This window comes from Cnephaeus nilssonii, assembly GCF_951640355.1.
Source record: "Cnephaeus nilssonii genome assembly, chromosome: 10".
Classification (NCBI taxonomy): Eukaryota; Metazoa; Chordata; class Mammalia; order Chiroptera; family Vespertilionidae; genus Cnephaeus; species Cnephaeus nilssonii.
In genome coordinates this window covers 30462484-30486627 of record NC_137081.1, presented here as the reverse complement: position 1 = coordinate 30486627, position 24144 = coordinate 30462484, and the positions used below count along the sequence as shown (strand labels likewise).

The window sequence follows — 24144 nt, the reverse complement described above, 5'->3', positions numbered from 1 at the left end:
GTCAACTCACTGTGTGCCTGGGGTTGTCAGACAAAATACAGGACACCCAGTTAAATTTTAATTTCAAATAAGTTTTTAGTATAAATATATCCCAAATATGGCATTATTATTATTATTATTACTACCTTACAGGTCATTATATTAGCGAAATATGGTGACTCTGTGTGTGCCAAGCATTATGATAAGTGAATTACACAGATAAATTTTTTAAATTGATTTTAGAGAAAAAAACACATCCAATTATTGTTCCATTTATGCATTCATTGGTTGATTATGCCCTGACCCAGGGATCCAACTTGCAACCTTGGTGTATCCACGCACACCAACTGAACTACCCGGCCAGGACAGATTATTTTAATTCTCACACCACGTCCATATATAATGTGGATAATGTTTTCACAGTTTCACAGATTAAGCGTTGTGCTTTACCAGAGCCCTGTGCTTGTGTAAACAGTAATGGTTAAAAAACTCCCTCCACCCCTTTGGTTCTGGGAAGCGGTTTACCAAAAAGAACTACCTTTCCTTATGTGACTTGGATGAGGCTCACTGCCCATTGAGTGTAAGACTTAACCTATTTAACCTGGTGTGAGTACAAAGCATACTTTTGTCACAAAGGCAAAATGGCTTAGGACTGAAGCTTCCCCTGGGCACTACCCAGGGTGGCTCTGCTCTGTATGTTCCACGAGTTCAGAGCAGTACACTGAACCCGCTGCCTAACCTTCCCAATTCTTTTTAAAAAAATATATTTTATTGATTTTTTACAGAGAGGAAGGGAGAAGGATAGAGAGCTAGAAACATCGATGAGAGAGAAACATCGATCAGCTGCCTCTTGCACACCTCCCACTGGGGATGTGCCCACAACCAAGGCACATGCCCTTGACCGGAATCGAACCTGGGATCTTTCAGTCCTCAGGCCGACGCTCTATCCACTGAGCCAAACCAGTCAGGGCACCTTCCCAATTCTTAAGACTTGCCAAGCATCCCATTGGCCCTAAATGGGTTGTTCTTGTTTGACCACTCCAGTTTTCCCAAGCTGCCAGTGGGCCCAAGATGACTTTCTGTTTAGTTTAATTATTAAAATTTCAAACACAGGCAAAAGTAGAATTATTTAATGAATCCACATAAATCCATCTCTCAAATTCTAGAATTATCAAGATATTGCTGCTGGGAAAAACTTGATACCAAATTCAATTCTTGGAATATGCAGAACACTCCAGGGGAACTAACCAGCCTTGCACTGGACAGCAAAGCAACTGACTGAGCTCTGCACTTAAGAACGACACGTCATCTGAGTCTTCTGCAGCCGACAGCCCACTGTGGGCCCCAGCCCTTGAACTCCTTAGGGGTGGGAAGCCATCTTTGCAGCTGTAGTAGGCAACTAAATGCCCCCGGCGGCTGTCTCTACCGATGGGCAAAGAGCTGAGACAAAAGCAGAGGAAGAGGGTACAAATCCCCAGTGAGGGGGGAGCTAGTAAACAGTAACCCCTGAGTTGGATGAGGGGATGAAGCCCTCTGAGGTTGACCTTTTCCAACAAACCTGGCAGCCAGCTGGACTGAACTTGTCTTAGAGCTCCTGCAGGGGGCGCCCAGACCAAGAACATGTCTCCTAGCAAGCGCAGGATCTGGATTTAATCAGCAGGTTGAACAAGCAGCCTACTGAAATACAAGGCACCAAGCGGAAGATGAACTACTGCAAGGCAATGCTTAGGAAAAAAAAAATCCCTTCCAGGAAAGTTGTGTTTTGCCCAAAACTCATGATGTGTGAGGGATGCAGATCCCCCTTTCTTCCTGGCCCAGAGTGGGACAATAGAGGTGGAGGACCAGAGTGTTGGTGTGTCTCACAAGCTGCTTGGTTTCTTGGAAGGAGAGCACACCCTGCTGGGAATACAGCCCCCAAGGGAGCTGTCAGGGAGCAGGAACGCAGGGAGGCCTGGAAGTGGGGGAGACCAGATTTCCACCTGGGCCGTGAGTGCTGTCCTTGCCTTGTCCCAGAGATGTGAGTCACATCACAGCCCCAGTAGTTCTGTGGTCTGGAGGAGGTTGACAAAAGAGACCCAGGCCTTAAAATGAACTTCCCAAGGAGCAAATCTGGATCCAAGATCGTTTCAAAGAAAGTACACTTCCGCTGGGCTCTCATCAGGGGTGTTCCCAGATACAGACCCTTCAGGTTTTTTGAGGAATATCACTAGTTTTCCAAACACGTGTAAAACACACATTGTGGGGCACGTGAGGTGAGCAAAGAGGGTGGTACGTTGGCCTGAACTGGAAGACTAGATGCTAAAGTGACTGAATTTGGGTGGTTTCCTGATAGGTCTGCACACCTTGAGGACCAGCTAACATGGTACACACAGACCATCTTGAATTATGTGGCTGTCCCTGTCTTTTGCGTGGAATGTTTCAGATGAGATTTCTGGAGCCACTAAGCATGCCCTGGCCTCCTTGTCCGAGCCTAAGAGCCAGTCCTACCTACTTGCCCCAGACCAATGTCACAGGATCATTTATTGCATTCATGGTGAAGCCTATGATATGAGAGAGAGTGTGAGACAGTGATAACTGGGTTACCAAATAAATAGAGGATTAATCTTAATAAAACAAGTACCTAATTCATGATGATAAAAAGTGCACATAGTTCCATTAACGCTCCCTTTTTCCCCTTCTCCCCACCAGTAATGAAAGACCCCGGGACTCCACTGAACCTGAGATCAAAGCCAAGATGTAGAGCTCCATTCACCCCTGGGATGAAGCCTTTTACTAAAGGGACACACGAAACCAAAAGTGAAACTCTGGGCGGTGAGGAGAGACCTTTGGCAGGTCACTGCCGCCTTTCCAAGTGGTCCCCAGCGGCCGCAGAGTCACCTGGCCTCAGACATGCCCATTGTCAGACCTGCCCGATCAGAAAGAAAGCCTGGAGGTGCGGGCAGCAACCTGGGCGGTTGGGTTGGGTTCTCCATGTGTGGGACCCGCTGGACGGAAGGTCTGGGGAGAGCGCCAGGAGCCTCTGGGGCCCCCGGCCAGCCCCCGGGACAGGTCGGGCCTCCCCAGCCTGGCGCCCCCCCGCGGGGAATAAATCTCTCAGCGGAGCAGCGGGCCGTGCCGCCCGAGGAAGCCGCCCGGACGCGCCAGCTGGCTCGGGGGCCGGTGCAGCCGCCGGCCGCTCCCCCGGGAGGGAGCGAATACGGGGCCGCGGAGCTTCCCCCCAGGGACCTGGGTCTTGGGCGCGGGGCTCACGGCAGGTCCTCCATCCTGGAAGAGGGGGATCAGCCGGGGCCTTGGGTACGGTCTTAAGGCAGCAGCCATCCCAACCGGACCTGGGCGCCGCCCGGCGGAAAATTGGCTGCGGCTTGGCCCCAGGCGCCCGCGTCTGCCCCGCCCCCGCGGTCACTTCCAGGAACCCGGCTTTTGGAGGTGCCAGCCCCACGGTCAGAGCGCGGACAGGTTCCCAGAAATCACACGCGCTCTGGAGCGGAGCCCGTTCCCACCCGGAGGCCTGGGCATCTCTGTTTTCCTCCCATCACTGGACCCCAGGCAACACCCCCCCTCACACACACACCCCACACACACCCCACACACAAACCACACACACACCGCCTTCGCGCCCCAGCTCCGACCCAGGGAAGGGAGAACGGCGGAAAAGCTCGCAGCTGCCCTCCGCCTTCCCTTCCGTGGGGCCCCTGCCCTTTCCTTCCCTCCCGCCTCAGCTCCTGCAAAGTCAGGCCAGGACTCCTCCGCAGCCAGGACAGACACCCGTCTCCACACAGCTTAAACTCAAGGGGCTTTGTTGGTGCACATCACAGGGAAGCAGAGATGGAGCCGGCCTGAGTCAGACAGAGCTGCAGGTGGGACCCCAGCAATGCGCCTCGCCTCTCTCTCTTCTCCCACTCGGCGTGGGACTGAGCCGGAAAAATCAGTTCTCCCTGTGGCTCGGCCTGTACCCGCGTGAGCCCCGAGCAGTGGGTGGCCCTGCCCAGAGCTAAGCCCCCTGGGAGGGTTCTCCCTGGAGTCGTGGGACCCCATGTCTGATTCCAGTGCTTCCGGAGGAGGCTGCACCCTGCCCTTGGCTTTTTAAAACACCTCTGCGTGTAGGAGGCAAAGTCTCCTTTGCTGAGTGTGTTCAAGCTGATCGCTTGCTTGAGCAAGTCATCAGGAGTATGGTCTCCACCGGCTTCTTGCGGGCAGAGCAGGTTCCATCCCAGAGAGGAGGAGAGGTGGAGGGACACGGACATGTGCCCCCTCCGACCTCCCGCTTGGAGTCCGGGGAGTGGCCTCCTTCTCCTGTGACTCCATGCCTGGCCCAGGTCGCAGGAGGCCTGCCAAGACCTGGGGGAGGTGCTGAAGCAGGCAGAGATGTTGGAACAGCGTTCTGTGTAGCAACTCTTGTCCTGGCTCAGATGTTTCTGGGAGATAAAGCTGTCACCCTTTCCCCTGAGTATTGGCAGCCCTACTTTGAGAAGGTCCAGGAAGAATGGGTCTAGGGAAACAAGAAGATAGAAGGAGCATGGATCCCTGACACGGGGCGCCAGGCCAGCCCTGCACTAACTACCCAAAGCTTTGCTGAACTGAGGGAAACAAACATCTGTCCTATTTAAGCTGCTATCACCTTGGTGGTTCAGAGACCTGTGATCAAATCTAACTCACACTATTATGGCCCCTCAGAACCGCTCATGCCATCTGCACATTTTTCTGTGGGAGGATTCTTGGGTGGGGGCCCTTGAAGGGGGAGCTGAGTTCTCTTTATAGATGGGCACAGAGTGAAAAATGAGAGAGAGGACCTGGTTGCTGGAGCCTGAGGGGGAGGAGCAGCTGACATCTGTCTGGATGAGCCACATGTCTGCTGAGCAGCACTTCCTGTGCTGAGCACTCTGGTTTGAGAGGACTGAGCATCCAGTGATGTGTCCACGAGGCAGAGCCTAGGGCGGGGTCCCGGGAGCATCAGGAGGCTGGACCTGGCCCTCCGGGAAGGTGGGGGTGCTGAATGACCCACTGCTACATCCAGGGGTGCCCCTGGATAGTGGTGCACTGTGGTGACCCTGCCCCCAAAGTGTCCAGGTCTTGGTCTGGACACCAAGGCCTTGTGTCTCAGCTGTCTGGGTCTGGAAGGCCAGGTCTGACCAGGCCAACTGTGGCCACACAACCACCCAGCCAGGCCTTTTGCCATCTCCACCAGAAGCGTCAAACCCAGAACATAGATCTGGGGGAAAGGCCAAAACAAGGGACAGTTTTCCCTCCCTGCCTTCATCCTGGTGTCAGGAGCCCTCAGAGCTCTGGTCTGGCCTGACTCACATTTTCTAGAACCTCTGTACTATGGAAATGTGTGTACATGTGTCTAGAGGGCAGTAATGGGTTGTGGACAGGCAATGTCCCTTTCTTGCACTTGAAAGTCTGACCTGCTCTTGATCTGATCAGGGACCCCTCAGGGGCTTGGGGCACAGTCAAGCCCAAGCGTGGGAGGGGCCCTCTCTTAGGCCGCTGCTTGGCTCCCAGCCCTCCATAGCTCCACCCACTGCCCTCAGGGAAACCAGGAGAGCTGCAGGCGCCAGCGAGGGGAGCCCATTCATTTTCTCTGCCTGCTCAGCCCTCACATGGCCTTATAGGGTAGAGGCGGCCAACAGCCAAGGCCAGGCCTGCTGGGGGAACGGGCAGGGAGGCCTCAGAGGGGCTCTGCAGGGAGGCTGCCTGGCCACCCTGGATGCTGAGTCTCTATCTTCCCAGACTCCCCCTTTAATAACACGTTTTGTAATATCGTCTTTTCTATCATAAAATGAAGTTCCCAGATAATATAGCCTACTCACCCACATAATTTAAAAAAGAACCATATAATGCCCTAGCTGTAATAGAAATAAAAGGAAAGCAACTTGTTACAAAATAATATATATTTCCATATAAGTGGCTGGCTAACTACCCAGGAGACATACAAAGAAGTCTGGCGCATGCACGTGGCCTTAGGCAGTTGCTGAGCCTGGTGCAGGTTTGCTGTGGTGGCGACTGAGTAGCTCAAAATGATGACCAGCTCTTGGTAAAGTTCTGAACAAGACCGAGACCGTTTTTACCCCAGCCACAATACGAGGATGTCCAGCATGGCAGGCTCCTACCAGGAATGCCAGTTGAGTTCCCCAATCATTGTGGAAACCCAAAATACCCACCAGTGTGTGAAATGCCTCGCTCCCAGGGATAGTTGCCCCACCCTGAGAACCTGTGCTCCAGGCTATGGGAGTGGAGGAGATACAAATGTGAGTTGACCAGGTCCAGCCCCAGGAGCTAATAACCCCGAGTGGGAAGAGGCACCGGATGCAGAAAGGACAACAGGTACAGTCCACAACCACCACTCGCCGCCTCTGACTCTGCTCCCTCCCCTAGTGGACATGGATGGACACGGCACCATCAGCGTCCAGCCCGAAGCTTGATATCCCTCCCTTCAATTAGACATCATCATAACCAAGTTGGGTCAATTTGGCCTAAAATGTCTCTCAAATCCATGATCATCTTCTTCTCTTCATTGCTTCCTCCTCCTCCTTAGCTCAAGCCTCATTTCCCTGGTAGATGATTGCAATGATTTTCTCACCCTGACTCCCCTCTTTCATGCCGCCCTATTCAATCACCTCATCTTTCCCGCTGGTGAACCCCATATGTGAGTCTGCTAGGGCTGCCATAACAAAATATCACAGGCCTGGTGGTTTAAACAACAGAAATTTATCACCGTTCTAGAGGCAGGAAGTCCAAGATCAAGGTGTAGGCAGGGTTGGTTTGCAGATAGCTGCCTTCTCCCTTGGTCTGTGTGTGCTGCCTGTGTCTTAATCTCCTCTTCTTGTAAGGACACCAGTCATTTCAGGTTAGGGCCCACCCATATGACTTCATTTTAACTTAACTACCTCTTGAAAGGTCCTTTCCCACATCGGTCATATTCTGAGGTACTGGAGGTTAGGATGTCAACATGTGAATTTTGAGGGGACACAGTTCAGCCCATACTCCCCTCTGCAACGGCTCCTCTTGAAGTACTCTTTTGGTATCAAATCCAACTCTATGCAGCTTGCGTTTTACTTAAGCAAAGAAGAGAACTTATTGCTCCTGGAACTTCACAGTCTGGAGCAGAGGTACAGCTGGACTTGGGGCTCACAGGATGCCATTTGGATCTGCCTATAGCTCGGGTTCTTATGGGTTGGAGCCACATTCAGGCTTCACGTGGTGGAGGCTCAGCTTGAGGCCACGGCAGAAGTGGAAGAGAGAGTGGTTCTCAGTAGCTAGAACCAAGGTCCCAGAATTGGGTCCCATTGCCTCGGATTGGCCTGACTTGGGCCGGGTGTTCTCACTAGAACCAATCACAGTGGCCTTGGGACGGAGTGTAGTAACTCCATTGTGGGCTGAGCTAGCAGGTCATCAGTTCCCTCAGGGAGAAATGAAAGTACAGACATCATTTACCAGAAGGAATGCAAATGGTGGCCCGGCTAAAGCATTATCGAAGTTCTCTAGAGAACGGGTGAATAAATGGATGAATGAGCTTGTCTTAGATCTTCTCTAATGTGGTATAGATGTATGAGCTAAATCTAGTCATCTAGAGATTTGATTTCCCAGTTTGCTCTGGTCCCATTGGCTTTCTCCTGAGCTGAAATGCTTGTCCATATTTTTCATTAGCATCAGCTCCACTGCCAGAGCATGGCTTTGTCTTGAACTGGTGGTTAGAGAATGCTGAGGGACTGAGCACAGACTAAGCGGCTCTGTTAGTGGCTGGATTCGGACTGTTATTGACTCCTTGACCGCATTAAAAAGAAATACATTTCTAAACTACAAAATACATGTAAGGAAGCCTATTTTCCCCATAAATACCATTAAAATTACAAATATATGTTGATCAAATTATTTTAAGAAAAATGAAATTATTTTTTCCCGGGCCTCTGCTGTGTTAGCTCCAGCAGGTGCTTTGTCTGCTGATGGGATTCTGGCCCGGCTGTCCTCGCTTGACCCGGGAGCCATGGTCCTCTCGCCTTCTGCTTGCTGATGGCTGAGGTGTTACTGGGGGAAGCGAACGCAGTTCCCCTTTCAGCACTTTGTAGAGGCTGAGGCACCCACATTCAGGCTGCGGTGGGGCAGGCCTGACTGCATGGCATCCACTCACAGGCATTGTGTGTTCGGGTGATGTGATGGTATCAATCACCCTGAGCCACTGCAAGCCACAGAGTCTCAGGTTGGGGGCCAGAGTGGGGCACTTCTCAGAGTAAGGGGTGCATCCTGGCTGCCCCTGCGGGCTCTTCAGTAGGCCTACCCCAGGGCTCTGGGAAAGAGAGCAAGAAGCAGCTCATAAAATAGGCTGCTGCCAGAGTTAGACACCCCCTGAGTCCTTTTTAAAAAAATTATTGATTGCCCTAGCTTTTTGGCTCAGTGGATAGAACGTCGGCCTGTGGACTGAGGGGTCCCAGGTTTGATTCCGCTCAAAGGCAAATTCATCATTCATGGGTTGTGGGCTCAATCCCCAGTAGGCGAAGTGCATGAGGCAGCCGATCGATGATTCTCTCTCATCATTGATGTTTCTCTCTCTCTCTCTCTCTCTCTCTCTCTCTCTCTCTCTCTCTCTCTCTCTCTCTCCCCCCTTCTCCTTTCCTCTCTGATATCAATAAAAATATATTTTAAAATTATTGATTTTTAGAGAGAGAAGGGAGAAGGAGAGAGAAACATCGATCAGCTGCCTCCTGCACCTACCCCCACTGGGATCTTACCTCAGTATGTGCCCTGAGTGGGAATCAAACCAGCGACCTTTCAGTGCATGGGACATCACTCAACTAACTGAGCCACACCAGCAAGGGCCCTAAGTCCTTTTTGATGGTGAATTGCAATTGCCATGGGGAGTGCAGGAGAGCCTGAAGGTAGGAAAGCCAGGAAGCCTTATATCACATAGACCTGTCCTAGGGGGCACAGCCGGACAGCAGTTCCACTTTCTGACATTCTTTTCATTTCTGGGGACCTCTCCTTGGGAAATACATTCTGTCTCCAGGTATATTCATACTCTATTGGTAGTGAGACATCCTTCCTCTGAGGAGGGCTTTTGCTGATGACTATGCTTTGGGGTTCTGGGGTCCTCCCTATCTCTGTATCCATCTACTAGTAAACAGCCAGGGGACTTGTAGAAGACTTGTAGAAGACAAGGCAGCTTTGCATAGGACAGTGTGGTCTCTGGATCATCTGTATCAGAATCATCTGAATGCTGGCTAAACTTGATGGATTTCTGAGTTGGTCTCGAGATCTGCTGAATCATTTCCATAGTAGCTAAAACATAAACATAAACAAAACCAAAAAGAAACAGGTTTTGTAGTCGGCATGACCTGGGTAATTATGTACACTTATCCTTCCTAAGCCCTTTCTGTAAAATGAAGATAATATTTACCTGGCAATAGAATTGTGAGGATTAAGAATGGCAATGTGAATAAAGCGGTGAACAGAGTGCCTAGCACACAGGAGCTAAATGATTGTTTGCCACTATCCTCTGTCCATCCACCCATCCGTCCATCCTTCCATCAGTCATCTAACACTTACTGAATGCCTACAATGAGCCAGGAACTGCTGCTCTAGGCACTAGGAATACAGCAGTCATTAAAAATAACCCCCACTTGTTCCCATGTAGCTCACATGCTAATAGGGGGAGACAGACAATAAACAAACATATAAGAGCCATGGAGAAGAGTAAGTCAGGATCAAGGGCATCACCAGACTCCCCAAGCTAAAGCAATTATTTAATTTGAAACCAGCAGGTGTTACCAAACATTCTGGCAGGCTCTTTGGGGGATACTTTGGGGCTTGCTGTTAAGGAGCTTATATTTATAGACTGGCTGAAAAAGCGAAATCCTACACACATAGGAAACCATTGGAAAACAACAAATTACTGTAACAGCCACGTGTCATATGTGCTTGAGAGCTGCTCGGAGGAGACTGGGTGCTGGCAGTGAGGTGTTAGTGAATACCCCCACCTGGCTTTTAAATATATATATATATATGACCAGAATTGAACTTGGGACCTTTCAATCCGAAGGCCGATGTTCTATCCACTGAGCCAAACTGGTCAGGGCCCCACCTGGCTTCTTATCCAGGAACAAAGGAAGGAACTTGCTTAGGGACCCGTCCTCCACCCTTATTTTGGAGAGACTAGTTCATACCCAGCATATGCAGAAAGCCTTGGATGCCTGTAAACCTCTTAAATCTTTTGAACATGAATCAGGGCTTCTGAGAGATCCTGGCACAAGTCAGAGGTTGCTCGCACCAGGTCATGGCAATACTACTTAATGGGAAATTCTTTATCTCTGTCCAACTCTTTGCCAAATCCCGGCTCTGTGTAATGCCCAAGGTCTTGAAGGCAATTACCCCCCGGATGCAATTTTATTACACATAAATAACTTTGATTTGGAAAACAGTGCACGCACCAAAGGAACTGCACAGATCCCAGCAAACAGATGGCAGATGCCATTAGGAGCAGCTGTTGTAGAGGCTGTGGGTGTTTGGAAATACTGCTTCTGTTGACAATCCCTCTCTGATATGGTTTAGGAGTATGGAGGAAGACACTAACTTAGAGCAGAGTGTGGATATAGGATAGGCAAAGAGATGACTATTTGCCATTTGTCTGTTGCCAATTTGGATCAAACAAGGCCAGAAAAGAGGCCAGAGACCAGCTTAATGCAAAGATGAACTGAAAACACAAATGTAAAAAATGGCCTTCGATATTGAAGAGGTCACTCTTGAGTGTCCCCATGTGTGAAATGAGGGGTTAGGGCATACCATTCTGATCCAAATAAAACTTAGTGAATGCCTACTAAGTGTTAGGTTCTTAAACATAGATTATTTCAAACAATAGCACTCTCCTCTTAGGGTAGTTGTGAGGAATGAGGACATCAACATGTGTGATTCCTAGCAGTGTCCAGCACATAGTAGGCTGGTAATAATTAGCCATTATCATTTGATCCCTGCAACAACTTTGAGGTGGACATCATTTCCGCTCTACAAATGAGGAAACCACTAAGGAACAAGTGAACCAAAGTCCACTATCCTTCCGTTATGCAGCTTGGCTTAGAAGGGCCCTTAAGCTTTTAACTAAAAAATGAGAGGGTAGGAAAGGAGCTTGAGTTCTAGGAGCAATCAAGCTAAGCACCCTCTAAGGAATTTTCTGTAGAAAGTGGAAGTGTTGTCTCATTTATGATGAAGAGAAGGGGTTTGGAGAGGGGTCTGGGACAAAGCCACAAAACTTCTTTGCCCAACCTCATTTCTTCTCATCTTATGCCAGTTAGGTTTCAGAGACACGATCTTGTCTACACACACAAAGAAAAGCCAGGGTTCCCAAAGAGTAAAACCGATTGAAAAACAGTCCTCAGCAGAAGCGTTAGTCACTGCGGAAGAGGAATAGGAAGAGACATTTAGACCCCTGGGGAAGAGGCCTGAAGACAGATGAATGAATCACCATTAATGCACTCATGGACTGTTCCAATTATTCCTAGTGCTCACTTGTGGCTTTCACTGTTCTGGACAATACAGGTAGTCAATGAATATGTGATCATACATTTTGTGCTAGGATTATAATGGTGAGCAAGACTAATGTGGGGGAAGATAGGCAAGTCAACTAGGCAACAGATGATAACATGTGACGGGAACAATCGGGAGCAATACTGGGTGCTGGGAAGGCAGAAAGACCTAGTCCAGCTCTGGTGGGAGAGTCTGGGGAGGGTTTCTTGGAGAAAGTCCCTATAAATGGAGACCTAAAGACCTAGAGGGAGAGGGTGGGAGTGAAGAGAGGAGGGTAATTCAGGCAGAGGGAATGATATGTGCAAAGGCTAGGAGATGACAATGAATTTTTGGAGGAAGTGAAAGTGGTTCTGAGCAGGAGGTGGGAGGAGAGTGTAGAAATGGGAGGCTGGAGAGGTGAGCAACAACTAAAGCCTTGAATAGCGTTGCACTCATAGCAACGTATGTGGGCATTATTCAACAAAGAACCACTGGGAGAGTTTAAGCAGGAGACTCATGATTTGCATTTTAAAAAGCTCAATTTTGGAGAATGGATTAAAGTGGGTCAAGTCTAAAGGGAGATAGTTAAGTGCTTGAACTAGGGGCACAAACAGTGGGGGAGGGTGGATGAACTGGGGATATTTCAGAGGAGTCAAGGGTGAATCCTGTTTCTCGTGTGGACCACCGGATGGAGGGGTTGTCATTAGCCCCAAGGAGGAGGAATAGGAGGCTGGACGTGCTTTGGATACACTGTTATAACTGCCCGCGAGGCAGCCCTAATAGGTATGCCCTGTGGTTGGATGTGCAGCCAGCTCAGATGAAGATATGGGAGTAATGTGGATTGGGAGTCATGAACAAAAAGACAGTGGGGAAAAAAAAAAAAAAAGACAGTGAACGAAGGTGTGGGATGGACAAAATTGCTTGGAGATTGGGCAGGATGAGAAAACCCAAGACCAAATTCTGAGAAGGCTAGAGTTAAAAAGCAGTCATAGGGAGTGGGACCTGCCAAAGAGCCCAAGAATCCCTGCACAAAGAAATCCTATATAATAAAAGGCTAATATACAAATCGACCGAATGCCAGAATGACTGGTTGCTATGATGCGCATTGATCACCAGGGGGCCGACGCTCAATGCAGGAGCTGCCCCCTGGTGGTCAGTGAGCTCCCACAGGGGGAGCGCCGCACAGCCAGAAGCTGGGCTCATGGCTGGCAAGTGCAGTGGCGGTGGTGGGAGCCTCTCCCACCTCAGAGGAAGCGCTAAGGACCCCTCAGGGGATGTCCGACTGCCGGCTTAGGAGAGGACTGGGAGAGGGCGCAGGCCTGGCTGAAGGACGCCCCCTATCCCTCCTACCCCCCCCCCCCCCCGTGCACAAATGTTGTGCACCAGGCTCTAGTGCTCAAATAAAGCTAAATATTTACTCAATCTGTTAAACAAAGGGGTCAGGGACAGGAGGAAAAGATTTGTCATGAATGCCAAGAAAGAGTATTTAAAAGGCAGAGCCAGCAGTCATTTATCTGCAGACGGGTAGTAAATATGATTCCAGGATTAAGTCCAATCCAAGAAATCAAACCATTTCCTTCCATCTGTGCATCCCACAAGGCTTCAATTCTGACACAGTGTGCTACAGTGACATCATTGGGAATAATTGCAGCCATTCTCCTTTCTTGTTCTTCTACAGAATGTGTTAACTAGCTCCAATCCTGTCTTCAGACATGACTTATTTCACCTTAGACTTATTTACTTCTTAGTTCTCATTCAGTGCTATGCATTCCTAGGAAATCTAGGGGGAAAAAACCCCAGAGTCTCATCATAATCTGATCCAAGAAGCCATTTTTCTTTTTAGCTTGTTTTTTAAAGCTAGAACCTCACGATTTAAGACCAAAATATAAATTCTAAATTGTACCGCATACCAGGAACTAGTGTTGCCTGCTCCTGAAGTTCAGTCTATTATTTTGGACTGAATTTAATAACTTTGGCTCAAGGCCAGTGAATGTACCACCTCTTCCAGACTACTCAATTTTGGACAATAACATCATTGAGACTTCTGTTTTTTAAACATTTAATATATTAAGGGAAATGTTAGAGTTCACTCTGAAATGCTAGGAGCTTAAACAGGAAGGACATAACTAATTAAGTGTCTAGGAAATGAGATAATCTCTTTTATAGGAGCATCTGATATTGAGGAAACAAGGACTTTACAAAGGAGGGGACACAATGAAATTAACCAATGAGTGAGCCATCCTTTGGGATCAGTAACCTTTAGACCTGGACCTAACAAAGATGTAGTAGACAAATGTATTAGGACTGATCTACCTACCCAAGAGTTTGTTTCCTCTAGAAAGTGAAAGAATCAAGGTTAAAGCAAAGAATGATTCATGTATAAATGTTAGAAACGATCTTTTATATGACTGAAGACCAAGACACAAAAACCCCACAACCAATCCCTGCCCACCAAATCTAGCTCTTATTGCCATATCCTAGTAAATCAGAGATCCATTTCATATGCCAAAAAAAACAAAACAAGTAGTAGTCAGAATAACGACCGTGCTTGCTTATTTCAAAAGTTCAGCATCCAAGAAAGGTCTGGTAATATAGAAATAAAACATGTACTTGTCAAAACTCACCAAATTGTATACACTTCAAATGTCTCCATTTTAATTACATTTAACTTATATCTCAATTACTAAAAACATGAAAAATGGAAAAGGAGAAAAAAAGGTACATCATCAGATTCTGTAGCTAAATGAAACTGAATAGTTTATATCTATTGTTCTTAACAAGGTCAATAGCAGGAAACAATAAGCAATGCTTATTTTTTAAAAAAATGTATCTGAACTGCCTAGACTACATTTCTCTTGGATTAAAGGGACTTCAATAAATGATGGCACCCACACCTTCAATACCTAAAAAAAAAAAGTCCTAGCTGATTTGGCTCAGTGGATAGAGCATGGGTCCTCAGACTGAAGGATCCTCGGTTGCAGGCTCAATCCCTGGCCCTGGTTGGGGCATGTGCAGGCAACCAATTGATCTATCTCTTCACATTGGTGTTTCTCTCTCTCTGCCTCTCCACTTCCCTTCCACTGGCTCTGAACCAGGGTTTATTTCCCCCCCCCCCCCCTTATTTTTCAAATCATCTATGAAATAGTTTGTCATAAATTTGAAAGTCATATGCCCTGGCTGTTGTAGCTTAGTTGGTTGGGCGTTGTCCCACGCACCAAAAGATTGCTGGTTTGATTCCCAGTCAGGGCACATGCCCCGGCTCAATCTCCAGTGTGCTGTAGGAGGCAGTTGATAGATGTGCTCTCACATCAATGTTTCTCTCTTTCTCTCAAAACCAATGAAGTATTCGTAAAAAAAAAAAATATATATATATATATCTATAATAATAAAAGCATAATATGCTAATTAGACTGGACGTCCTTCCGGACGAAGCCGAGGCTGTGAGGGAAGCCTGGGTCCCAGGTGCCTGCTGGCAGCCCAAGGGAAGCCCTGGTCCCAGATGCTGGAGGGAAGCCCGAGTCCCAGATGCTAGAGGGAACCCGGTGCCGGCAGCCGGGGGAAGGAAGGCCTACTCTTGCATGAATTTCATGCATCGGGCCTCTAGTATATATATATATATATGTGTGTGTGTGTGTGTGTGTGTTTATATATATATAAAACCCTAATATGCAAATAGACTGAACAGCAGAACAACTGAACAACTGGTCACTATGATGTGCGCTGACGAACAGGGGGCGTGTGCAGAACATGGCAGGCGTTGGCCCTGGCAGGATGGTGGAGCAGGTGAGTGGGGATGCCAGACCAAGGTGGGGCGCTGGTTGCTGTCATTGGGGTGTGCCTCTGGTAGCTACTGAAAATTCTTTGCTGCCGCGCACCGTGGTCACGCTTGGCGCTTGCACCTGCTGCCGGCACCAGCCCTGCTCATGCCCGCTGCCAGTGACGGCCCCACTTGCACCCACTGCCAGCGCTGGCCCCACTTGCACACTCTGCTGGTGCCTGGCACTGGTCCCCATCGCTAGGCGCCATCAGTAGCTGTCAGCCCCGATTGCCCCTGCTGGCGCCAGCCCCAACTGCTCCGCGTGGTCAGCCAGTGTGAGCGGGGCAGGTGCTATCAGTGTGTGGGAGCAGGGCTGCCAGCAGACAGGGAATGGGGGGGGGGGGGTGGTGTGGGGCAGGTGCTGCGGTGGGAGGGGCCGGGCGGGGGCACGGGGGATGGGCTGAGACCTGCCCCTGTGCCCACTGTAGCATCATGGCCCACAATTCAAGGTGCACGAATTTGTGCATTGGGCCCCTAGTGTATGTGTGTGTGTGTATAAAAGTCATACATATTCATCCTAGCAATCAAGGTTTTAGCTCTTTCAGTTTAGGCATTTCATGAAGGTGGTGGTGGTGGTAGTGAAAGGCATTAAGCCCATTTATTTAAAATCCAGGCTGAAAATCAAACAATCAAACAAACAAACAAACAAACGAACAGTCCTTGTCCATCTGGAGATTTTAATATATTTATTTGAAAACCAAGTTGTGTGAAAGAGCGTACTAAATAGTCATATATCTTCTCTTCAACCAAAGACTTGGAGACAAGGTTCTTCAGGTCAGTGCAGAGGCAATGATACATGCAGTGAATAGCAGGTCTCAACATGAATTTCCTCATAGACATTTCCAATATGAACCTGGACAACCTTCTTCAGGTGAGCAATGAGATCCTGGGGAAGGGGAGAAGGGAAGCAAAGCTAGGGTCATTCTTTATTTTAAAAACGGTTTGTTTTCTTTTAAACTACTAGCTGTTGAAGTCTAAAACTAGCCCCTAACCATGCCTATACAGTCCTCATATGCCAGTTTGTGCTACAATAGACTCTATTTTCACATTTCTATTGGATTGAGTATTTTATCCTTTTGAAAATTAATAAGAATCTAATTTCCAACTAAAACATTTCTAAGCCATCTTGTACTAACTGCCTTGAATGACTTAATCAGGGGGTCTTCAGTGAGGTATTGTGAAAGGAAGAAGGGGGGCTAATGTGAGTCGGTTATACAGAGACTGAGTGCTCATGGTAGTAATACTGTATTGTGCTGGCTGGGAAAGCTGAGGAAGAAACCATCAAGATTTCCTGAAAAGAGAAATTCTCTGAAAGAGAATTTTCAAGAACAAGTCTAGATAGAAAGGACGTTAGTATAAATCACCCTCTCTCTTAGGTCCAAACTGTCTTTCAGAGGCTTGAATATATTTTCCTACTAATGACAGGGTTTATGCTTTAATATATAGCTGACATTTCTGTAAAAGCTTTCATTAATTGCTAGTCAGTGTATAATAATCATGTTGTTAGATTTGTAATCTGACATTTAAATTTAAATATATTTTTATTTTGTAATAAATGATAATGTTCTTTTTCTTTTAAATATATTTTTATTGATTTCAGAGAGGAAGTGAAGGGAGAGAGAGAGAGAGAAACATCAATGATGAGAGAGAATCATTGATTTGCTGCCTCCTCCATGCCCCACACTGGGGATCAAGCCTGTAACCCGGGCATATGCCCTGACTGGGAATTGAACCATGATATCTTGGTTCATAGGTCAATGCTCAACCTCTGAGCCATACCGTCTGTGCAATGATACTGTTCTTATTTTCTTTCAAGAGTTGAATAAATTAATATCTGTCTGATAATGTATTTGAACTAGGGTGGAATTAAGGAAGCTTGATCATACATCTTCAAATATGTGATGACCATTAAAAAAAATGGGGGAAATATGAATGACAATTTTGTGAAATTAGATTATTCCAAACTTTTGCCTTTTAACTCCCCGCCCCCCCCCCCCCCCCCCCCCCCGCCCAACATTGTAGAATGCTGGCATCATAATAATCTTTTTCAACTGGACAAAGCTTTGTGTTACAGTCTAAATGACCCCAAAGTACCTATAGGCACTGTGTTTCATACATACTAGATGTTCAATAATTTCACTATATAAATAAATGTTAAGGCTTTTAGTGCTGAAAGTATTGCCAAAGGAAAGGGAGAGAAGAATCAGGGAGAGGTGCAGGCCTGTGCTACTCAAAGTGTAATCTATAGACCATCGTTGGCCCACAAACTGTAACTGATCTACAACAAGGAGCTTATATCACAATGTAAATCAACTCCATCATTTAGCAAACTGTTAGTTTAGCTGACTTCTTTTGGGGTGAGAGGGATGCAAGGCTGTTTTGATAAAAGAAGCACTGAGCAGATTTACATCCAAAGCAAGCTTTCTACCTCCTCACAGACCTATAAAAAGTTTGCAGACCAGCTACTTTGAACAGCATTGGTAGTACACTATAGGGTAGAATCAAAGAAGAAAAAGGAATTGGTGGTTATGATTGTAAGCAGAGATAAAAAGGGGAGGGGGCAATTATTTAATACATTTTTTTTAGGTAAATAGGGATTAAGCACAAAAGAAAGGGAAAAAGTGAGCAATGTCCCCACATAAAACTTTTCTGAAGAACTAACAGAGATTTCTCTTGATACACAATTTTGTTCCACACACCTCTGGTTCTTAATCATCAATATACTCAAATGGTTCTGGGGGTTCTGGCTCTTGTTCCTCCTCCTCGATTTTCGGGCCATGGGCTGCCACGGGTTCCACCAGCTCTTCAATGTCTTCACTGGTATCCTTCAGAATGATGACACCTCCAATGGAGAGCTGTCAACACAAAGCAGGGAATGAAGAGGCACAAGCTCTTCTCATATTCCAGGTTGTTCCAGAATCTAGAGTGCACATTTGTTAAATGGTACTTTAAGATTGCCCGAATAATTTGGAAACAAAGAACTGGGCTAGAACTACACTTTACTAGGTGAGTCAGGAAACCTGGCATTTGTGCCTGTGTTATGCTAATCTTCTTGACCTATTCTTTTGGGTTAGTAAGGCCAGATGAAGAAAGCAATGTCAATGTCCATTATAACGGATAAGGAGTATTTGCAAACTTAACCCAGTGGCTCTGGAAGGCAGAACAAGTGGTACTGCTCTATTTGCATAATGCATAGCAATTTAAGAATACTATTTCCCAGCCCTAGCTGGTTTGGCTCAGTGGATAGAGCATCAGCCGGAGGACTGAAGCGTCCCCAGTTCGATTCCGGTCAAGGGCACGTACCTCGGTTGCAGGCTCAATCCCCAGCTCTGGTCAGGGCAAGTGTGGGAGACAAACCAATCGATGTGTCTCTCTCACATTGATGTTTCTCTCTCTCTGTCTCTCCCCCTCCCTTCCACTCTCTCTAAAAATCAATGGAAAAAATATCCTCAGGTGAGGATTAACAACAACAAAAACAAAGAATAGTGTTTCTTAGTACTAGCTTTAGCCTGACTGCAGGGAGAATGTTTACTGTCCAAAATATGGTATTCTAATACTATATTCTAGTACCATGCCTTTCTATTCAAATTGTGGTCCAGGACCAGTAGCATCATTATCACCTGGGAGTTTGCTAGCAATGCATAAAACTTGTCCCTACCCTAGATCTACAGAATCTGCCTTTTAACAAGATCTCCAGGTGATTTATATACACATTAATGTTTGAGAAGCACCCTAGTCTAATAATAGACACTTTATTATTTGTGAAAAAAACATAATTTTAGACTCAAAAGACAATCTACAAATGAAAAGTCAAGTTTTCTTCAGCAATTTCAGAATGACAGAGAGAACATAAATACAACAAATATCTGAGTGTTTTTCACTTTGATCTACAAATTCTTGTGATGTAAGGCAATGAAGAAATAAGGCCTCTCCCAAACTTATTAGCAGAGGGTAAATTCAAACACCAAACTCTGGCGTGCTAATCTTATTCTATTTGCTTGCCTGTGTGAAAGGAAATGGAAAGCTGCTCTCTGTAATTAAATCAGTCCACAGTGGCAGAGCACATCTGGAAAAAACATATTTTCTACCAAAGCACATTACTGGGAAGGAAAAGAAGCACAAGAACATTAGCTAAATGATTCACAAATGTATAAGCATCTCTGCAGTTCAATCTAATCTGATTTTTAACTCATCAGAACTCTGCCCTGCCATGCTACAGAACTGGTGTGCTTCATAAATTTCTAAACTATTTTCCTTCTCTTAACAACACACATCCATACACTTTAATGTAGAACTTTTGCTCTTAAAAAGTTTGCTTTTCTTAAGAGGAGCCATTTTATGAATAGACCCTACTTTTACTACCAATATTCACCCAAGAACAATCAGAGTACATGGTTCATGGCCTAAAAGTTTACTCAAACTTTCTAAAGCAGCGGTCGCCAACCGGTGGTCTGTGGACCACTGGTAGTCCGTGAGGTCTGAAAGGTTGGCAACCGCTGTTCTAAAGACCAAATAGAAATACGTGTTTTACTAAACAGAAGAAAATACCCATGTTCACAAAAGGACTTCCTAAAGTTTGGAAACATTTGGCTTCAGGTTATAACTGTACTTATTTCATGCTTAGTGCAATGAAATAATCCAACTTAAATCTTGTAATATAATCAACATATGGAAAGAACTTTTTATAGATACAGGGTTTAGTGTTATATATTAGTAAGAAAGTTCAAACTTTCTAAACAGAAAATAAGATATATGACATTCTGTAATTCTGAGAAGACTAGTGACAACTGAAGATACACACAATGGAACACGTCCTGTTGTCAAGAGCTCCACACTCTCTTTAAGACATCCTTTTATTTTTTTTAATATTTAAAAAATATTATTGATTTCAGAGAGGAAGGGAGAGGGTGAGAGAGATAGAAACATCAATGATGAGAGAGAATCATTGATTGGCTGTCTCCTGCATGCTCCCCACTGGGGATCAAGCCCACAACCTGGGCATGTGCCCTAATTAGGAATCGAACTGTGACCTCCTCCTGGTTCATAGGTCGACACTCAACCACTGAGCCAGCTCGCCAGCCAGGCCATATCACATAGTCTTTATTACAAGTCCAAATAGAACTCAGTCCTATAATACTATTTTGTTCTCTGGCAGTATCTTTGAAATTGGGAAGTATAATTCTTCCAACTTTGTTCTTCTTACATTGTTTGGGCTATTCTGGGTCCCCTGAATTTCCATATGAATTTGAGGATCAGCCTGCCAATTTTTACAGTCAGTAGGGATTTAGATAGGGACTGTGTTGAATCTGTTATCAAATTGGGGAGTACTACCATCTTAATAATACCAAATCTTCTAATCCATGAACACTGATTATTTTTTAAAAATAGGTTCTTATTGATTTTAGAGAGGAAGGGAGAAGGGGAGAGAGGGAGATAGAAACATCAATGTTGAGAGAGAATAATCGATTAGCTGCTTCTTGCATGTCCCCTACTAGGGATTGAGCCTGCAACTGGGGCATGTGCCTTGACCAGGAATCAAACCATGACCTCCTGGTTCATGGGTATTCAATGCTCAACCACTGAGCCACACGGCCGGGCATGAACATTGATTAGTGATGTAGTTTTCTTTTCTTGTAAGGTCTTTGTCTGGTTTTACTATTAGGGTAATACTGGCCTCACAGAATGAACTGGGCAGTGTTTCCTCCTCTTTAATTTTTTAGAAAGTTTGTAAAAGACTGGTGTTAATTTTTCTTTAAATGTTTTAAAGAATTAACCAGTGAAACCATCTGGCCCTGAGTTTTTCTTTGTAGTTTTTCTGATTCTTAATTCAATCTCTACTTGTTATAGGTCTATTCAGATGTTCTATTTCTTCTTGAGTCATTTATATTAGATTGTGTCCTAGGAATTTGTCCATTTCATCTAGATTACTCAATTTGTTGGCACACAGTAATTCATAGTAAACACTTGTAATAATCCTTTTTATTTCTGTAAGTTTGGTAGTAATGTCCCCTCTTTGTTTCCTGATTTTAGTAATTTGATTCTCTCCCCCCTTTTCATGATTAAATAGATAGGTTTATTTATTTTCCATATATAATAAAAATAATTATAACAATAACCAACTTATTACAATGTGGGGCTAACAGGAAACATTCTGCCTTAGAATAAATTAAATGGCATGACAACCCTTTTCTAATTGTAAAATTCAATTCTCTCAGTGCTCATGTATTAACTGTATTACCTTGTTTAATCTCTGCCACATTCCTATGAGTTAGGGATGATAATTTTTACTTTATAGTAGAGGTAATTAAGGCAGAGAGAGGTTTATTAGTACCTGATCTAAGGTCACATAGGCTGTCAGTGGTAGAATCAGGATTCAAAATCAGGATGTCTGGCTCCAGTCTATGCTCCTAATCACTACCTTGCATTAGGAACTTCTTTGGTGTAAGTCTCTGGTAGATGAAGGTATTTTACAGGATTATACAAAGGAACGTTCCCCCATATCTATATGGAATGGAAGAAAATGTTCTCTCTTTTGCTAAGAGATTTATTAGGCTAAGATCTTTCCCCAGTGCTCTGGAGACTTAGCCTTTTCTATAAATATTATATTGTCCTATGGGTTAATATCCCTTGGGTATATAGCTAAGGGCCATAAGTAACTTACTGGTTTGAAAGGCTGGTATCTACAAGTCTCTGGCATCGTCAGAACCTTCAGCTGGGCAGGCATAACTCGGGCTGGGTTATCCAGTAACTGGAAGTTTGGCTCAGGTTCCTTTTTCTTCTCTTTTTCTTCCTTCTTCTCTGCCTCATCCTAGAAAATATGAAAAAATAGCCCAATAAAGGTTCACTTCTGTTCCATATCACTGAATAATGTTGACTAAGCTTACTGAGCAACTATTAGGTACAAAAGGTACTTAGGATTAGATATAATAAAGGTACAATTAAAGTAATATCAAACTCAGAGGAGGGAGAGGGTAACTCTGCTTGGGGGTAAGAATGGTATTGAACTTGGTTTAAAAGGATGAGGTTTTTCCACCAGCAGAGATCAGAAAAAAAGGCTCTATATTATAAGTGGACCATTTCAATTGTCATTTCATCCAAGAACTGATTTTTGATTTGTACCATGAAATATTCTATTCTTCCCATGAATAAATAACTTTCTAAGTCTCTTCCAATTAAAATTTTATGAGTCTCTATACTTGGAATAGTACAATTATTTAAAGGAAGCCAAAAGTAAGGTATAATAATGTTCAACTAAGGAAGAATCTAGACCATCCAGAGATGGATAAATCAACTCATGTGACCACCAAGTTATACCTACCACTTCCATTTTTTCCTCTTCCTTTTTTTCTTTTTCTTTTTCTTTCTTTTTAGCCTTGGCAGTAATAGATAAAACAGCTGTGGAAACCTAGAGGAAATAAATAGATTAAATCATTGTGACTCTTTATCTACATACAAATGTATAAGTCCACAGAGAACTCAGTCCTATAATACTATTTTGTTTCCTGGCAGTAACATCAAGAACAAAATAATCAAAGAATAAATGGGAAAAGCAAGCAGGACATTTATTCACATAATTACTACTATGTTCATCAAGTAAAGCTTTAGTTCTTGGAGGTTTGTATCTAACTTTTTTGTTTTTAAGTATCTGCTGCTTACCTTGGATATGGATTTGTTGTTTTTGTTTATTTTTTGTTAATCCTCACCCGAGGGTATTTTTACATTAATTTTTTTTAGAGAGAGTCACATCGATTGGTTGCCTGCCACACGTGTCCAACTGGGGCTGGGGATTGAGCCTACAACTGAGGTATGTGCCCTTGACCTGAATCAAATATGGGACTCTTCTGTCCACGGGCTGATGCTCTATCTACTGAGCCAAACCGATTAGGGTGGCTATGGATTTGTTATCATATGTTTCTGAGATTGAGATTTGAGTGCTGTACCCTTTATTACTTCACAGGGAACACACTGGAAAACACAGATTTTCTCCAAACTTGGTTGTAAACATACTCTCATTGGACTAGATGCCCTACATAGGTAATATACAGTGGGTGAGTGATTAGTTTGATGGATCTCACTGAAATCAAAGGTGAAACCAGGACTGTGAAAGGCTGGCAATATTGATTTAAACTGACTTCAAATAATCAACTGGCTAATATGAAACATTCTCTTGAGATAAAGAACCATTTTTCTAAATATAAGGTATTATTAAAAGGTAATTTTACTGAGAAAACTTCAGGAGCAATTGCAACTAATTCACCATAGTCTGATTTAACATGTGTCAACACGTGTCCTCATACACTGTTGGTAGGAGTACAAATTGGTTATATGCATTTTGAAAGGAAATTTAGTTAATACCTATAAAAATAAATAATGTGCATTATTTCTGATCAAGTAATTCCACATCTAAGCTCTTAACCTATAGATATATACATGTGCACAAATATCCTCTCTAATAAAATGGTAATATGCAAATTAACCATCACTCCACTATATAAGCCACACCCACCAGCCAATCAGGGCGAGTATGCAAATTAACCCCAATCCAAGATGGCTACAGCCACAGAGAGCAAGGTTTCCCAGGTAACAGAGTAAGCCAAGCTTTCCATAGCCGTTGCAGGCCTAAACCTCCACTCAAGCTACAAAGTTTCAATTATAGAAGGTAAACAAATTCAAACAAATGGCGGCAGAATGGAGCTTGAGAGAGCAAGCCAGGGTTGCCGGCGGCAACAGGGGAAGCAAAGCTTTCCGCACACCCTGGCCGGGCTCACCCACTTAAGGCTACAAAGTTTCAATTGTAGAAGGTGAATTAACTGCCACAGAAATGGCTGCCGCCCCAGGCTACAAAGTTTCAATTGTAG

The 24144-nt window shown here is 45.1% G+C and overlaps 1 protein-coding gene across 1 annotated transcript in view; it reads right to left on the bottom strand.

Moving 5' to 3' along the window:
• Nucleotides 1-15946: 15946 nt before the first annotated feature.
• Nucleotides 15947-24144, bottom strand: part of PSMD1 (proteasome 26S subunit, non-ATPase 1) — an 83817-nt gene continuing 75619 nt past the window's right edge. Inside the window, exons 20-23 of the mRNA XM_079783132.1 lie at nucleotides 22605-22691; nucleotides 21948-22094; nucleotides 17986-18141; nucleotides 15947-16172 (exon numbers count right to left, since the gene is read on the bottom strand). Coding sequence (XP_079639258.1) covers nucleotides 17995-18141; nucleotides 21948-22094; nucleotides 22605-22691 — 381 coding nt within the window. The 3' untranslated portion in view covers nucleotides 15947-16172; nucleotides 17986-17994. The remainder of the gene's footprint in view (nucleotides 16173-17985; nucleotides 18142-21947; nucleotides 22095-22604; nucleotides 22692-24144) is intronic.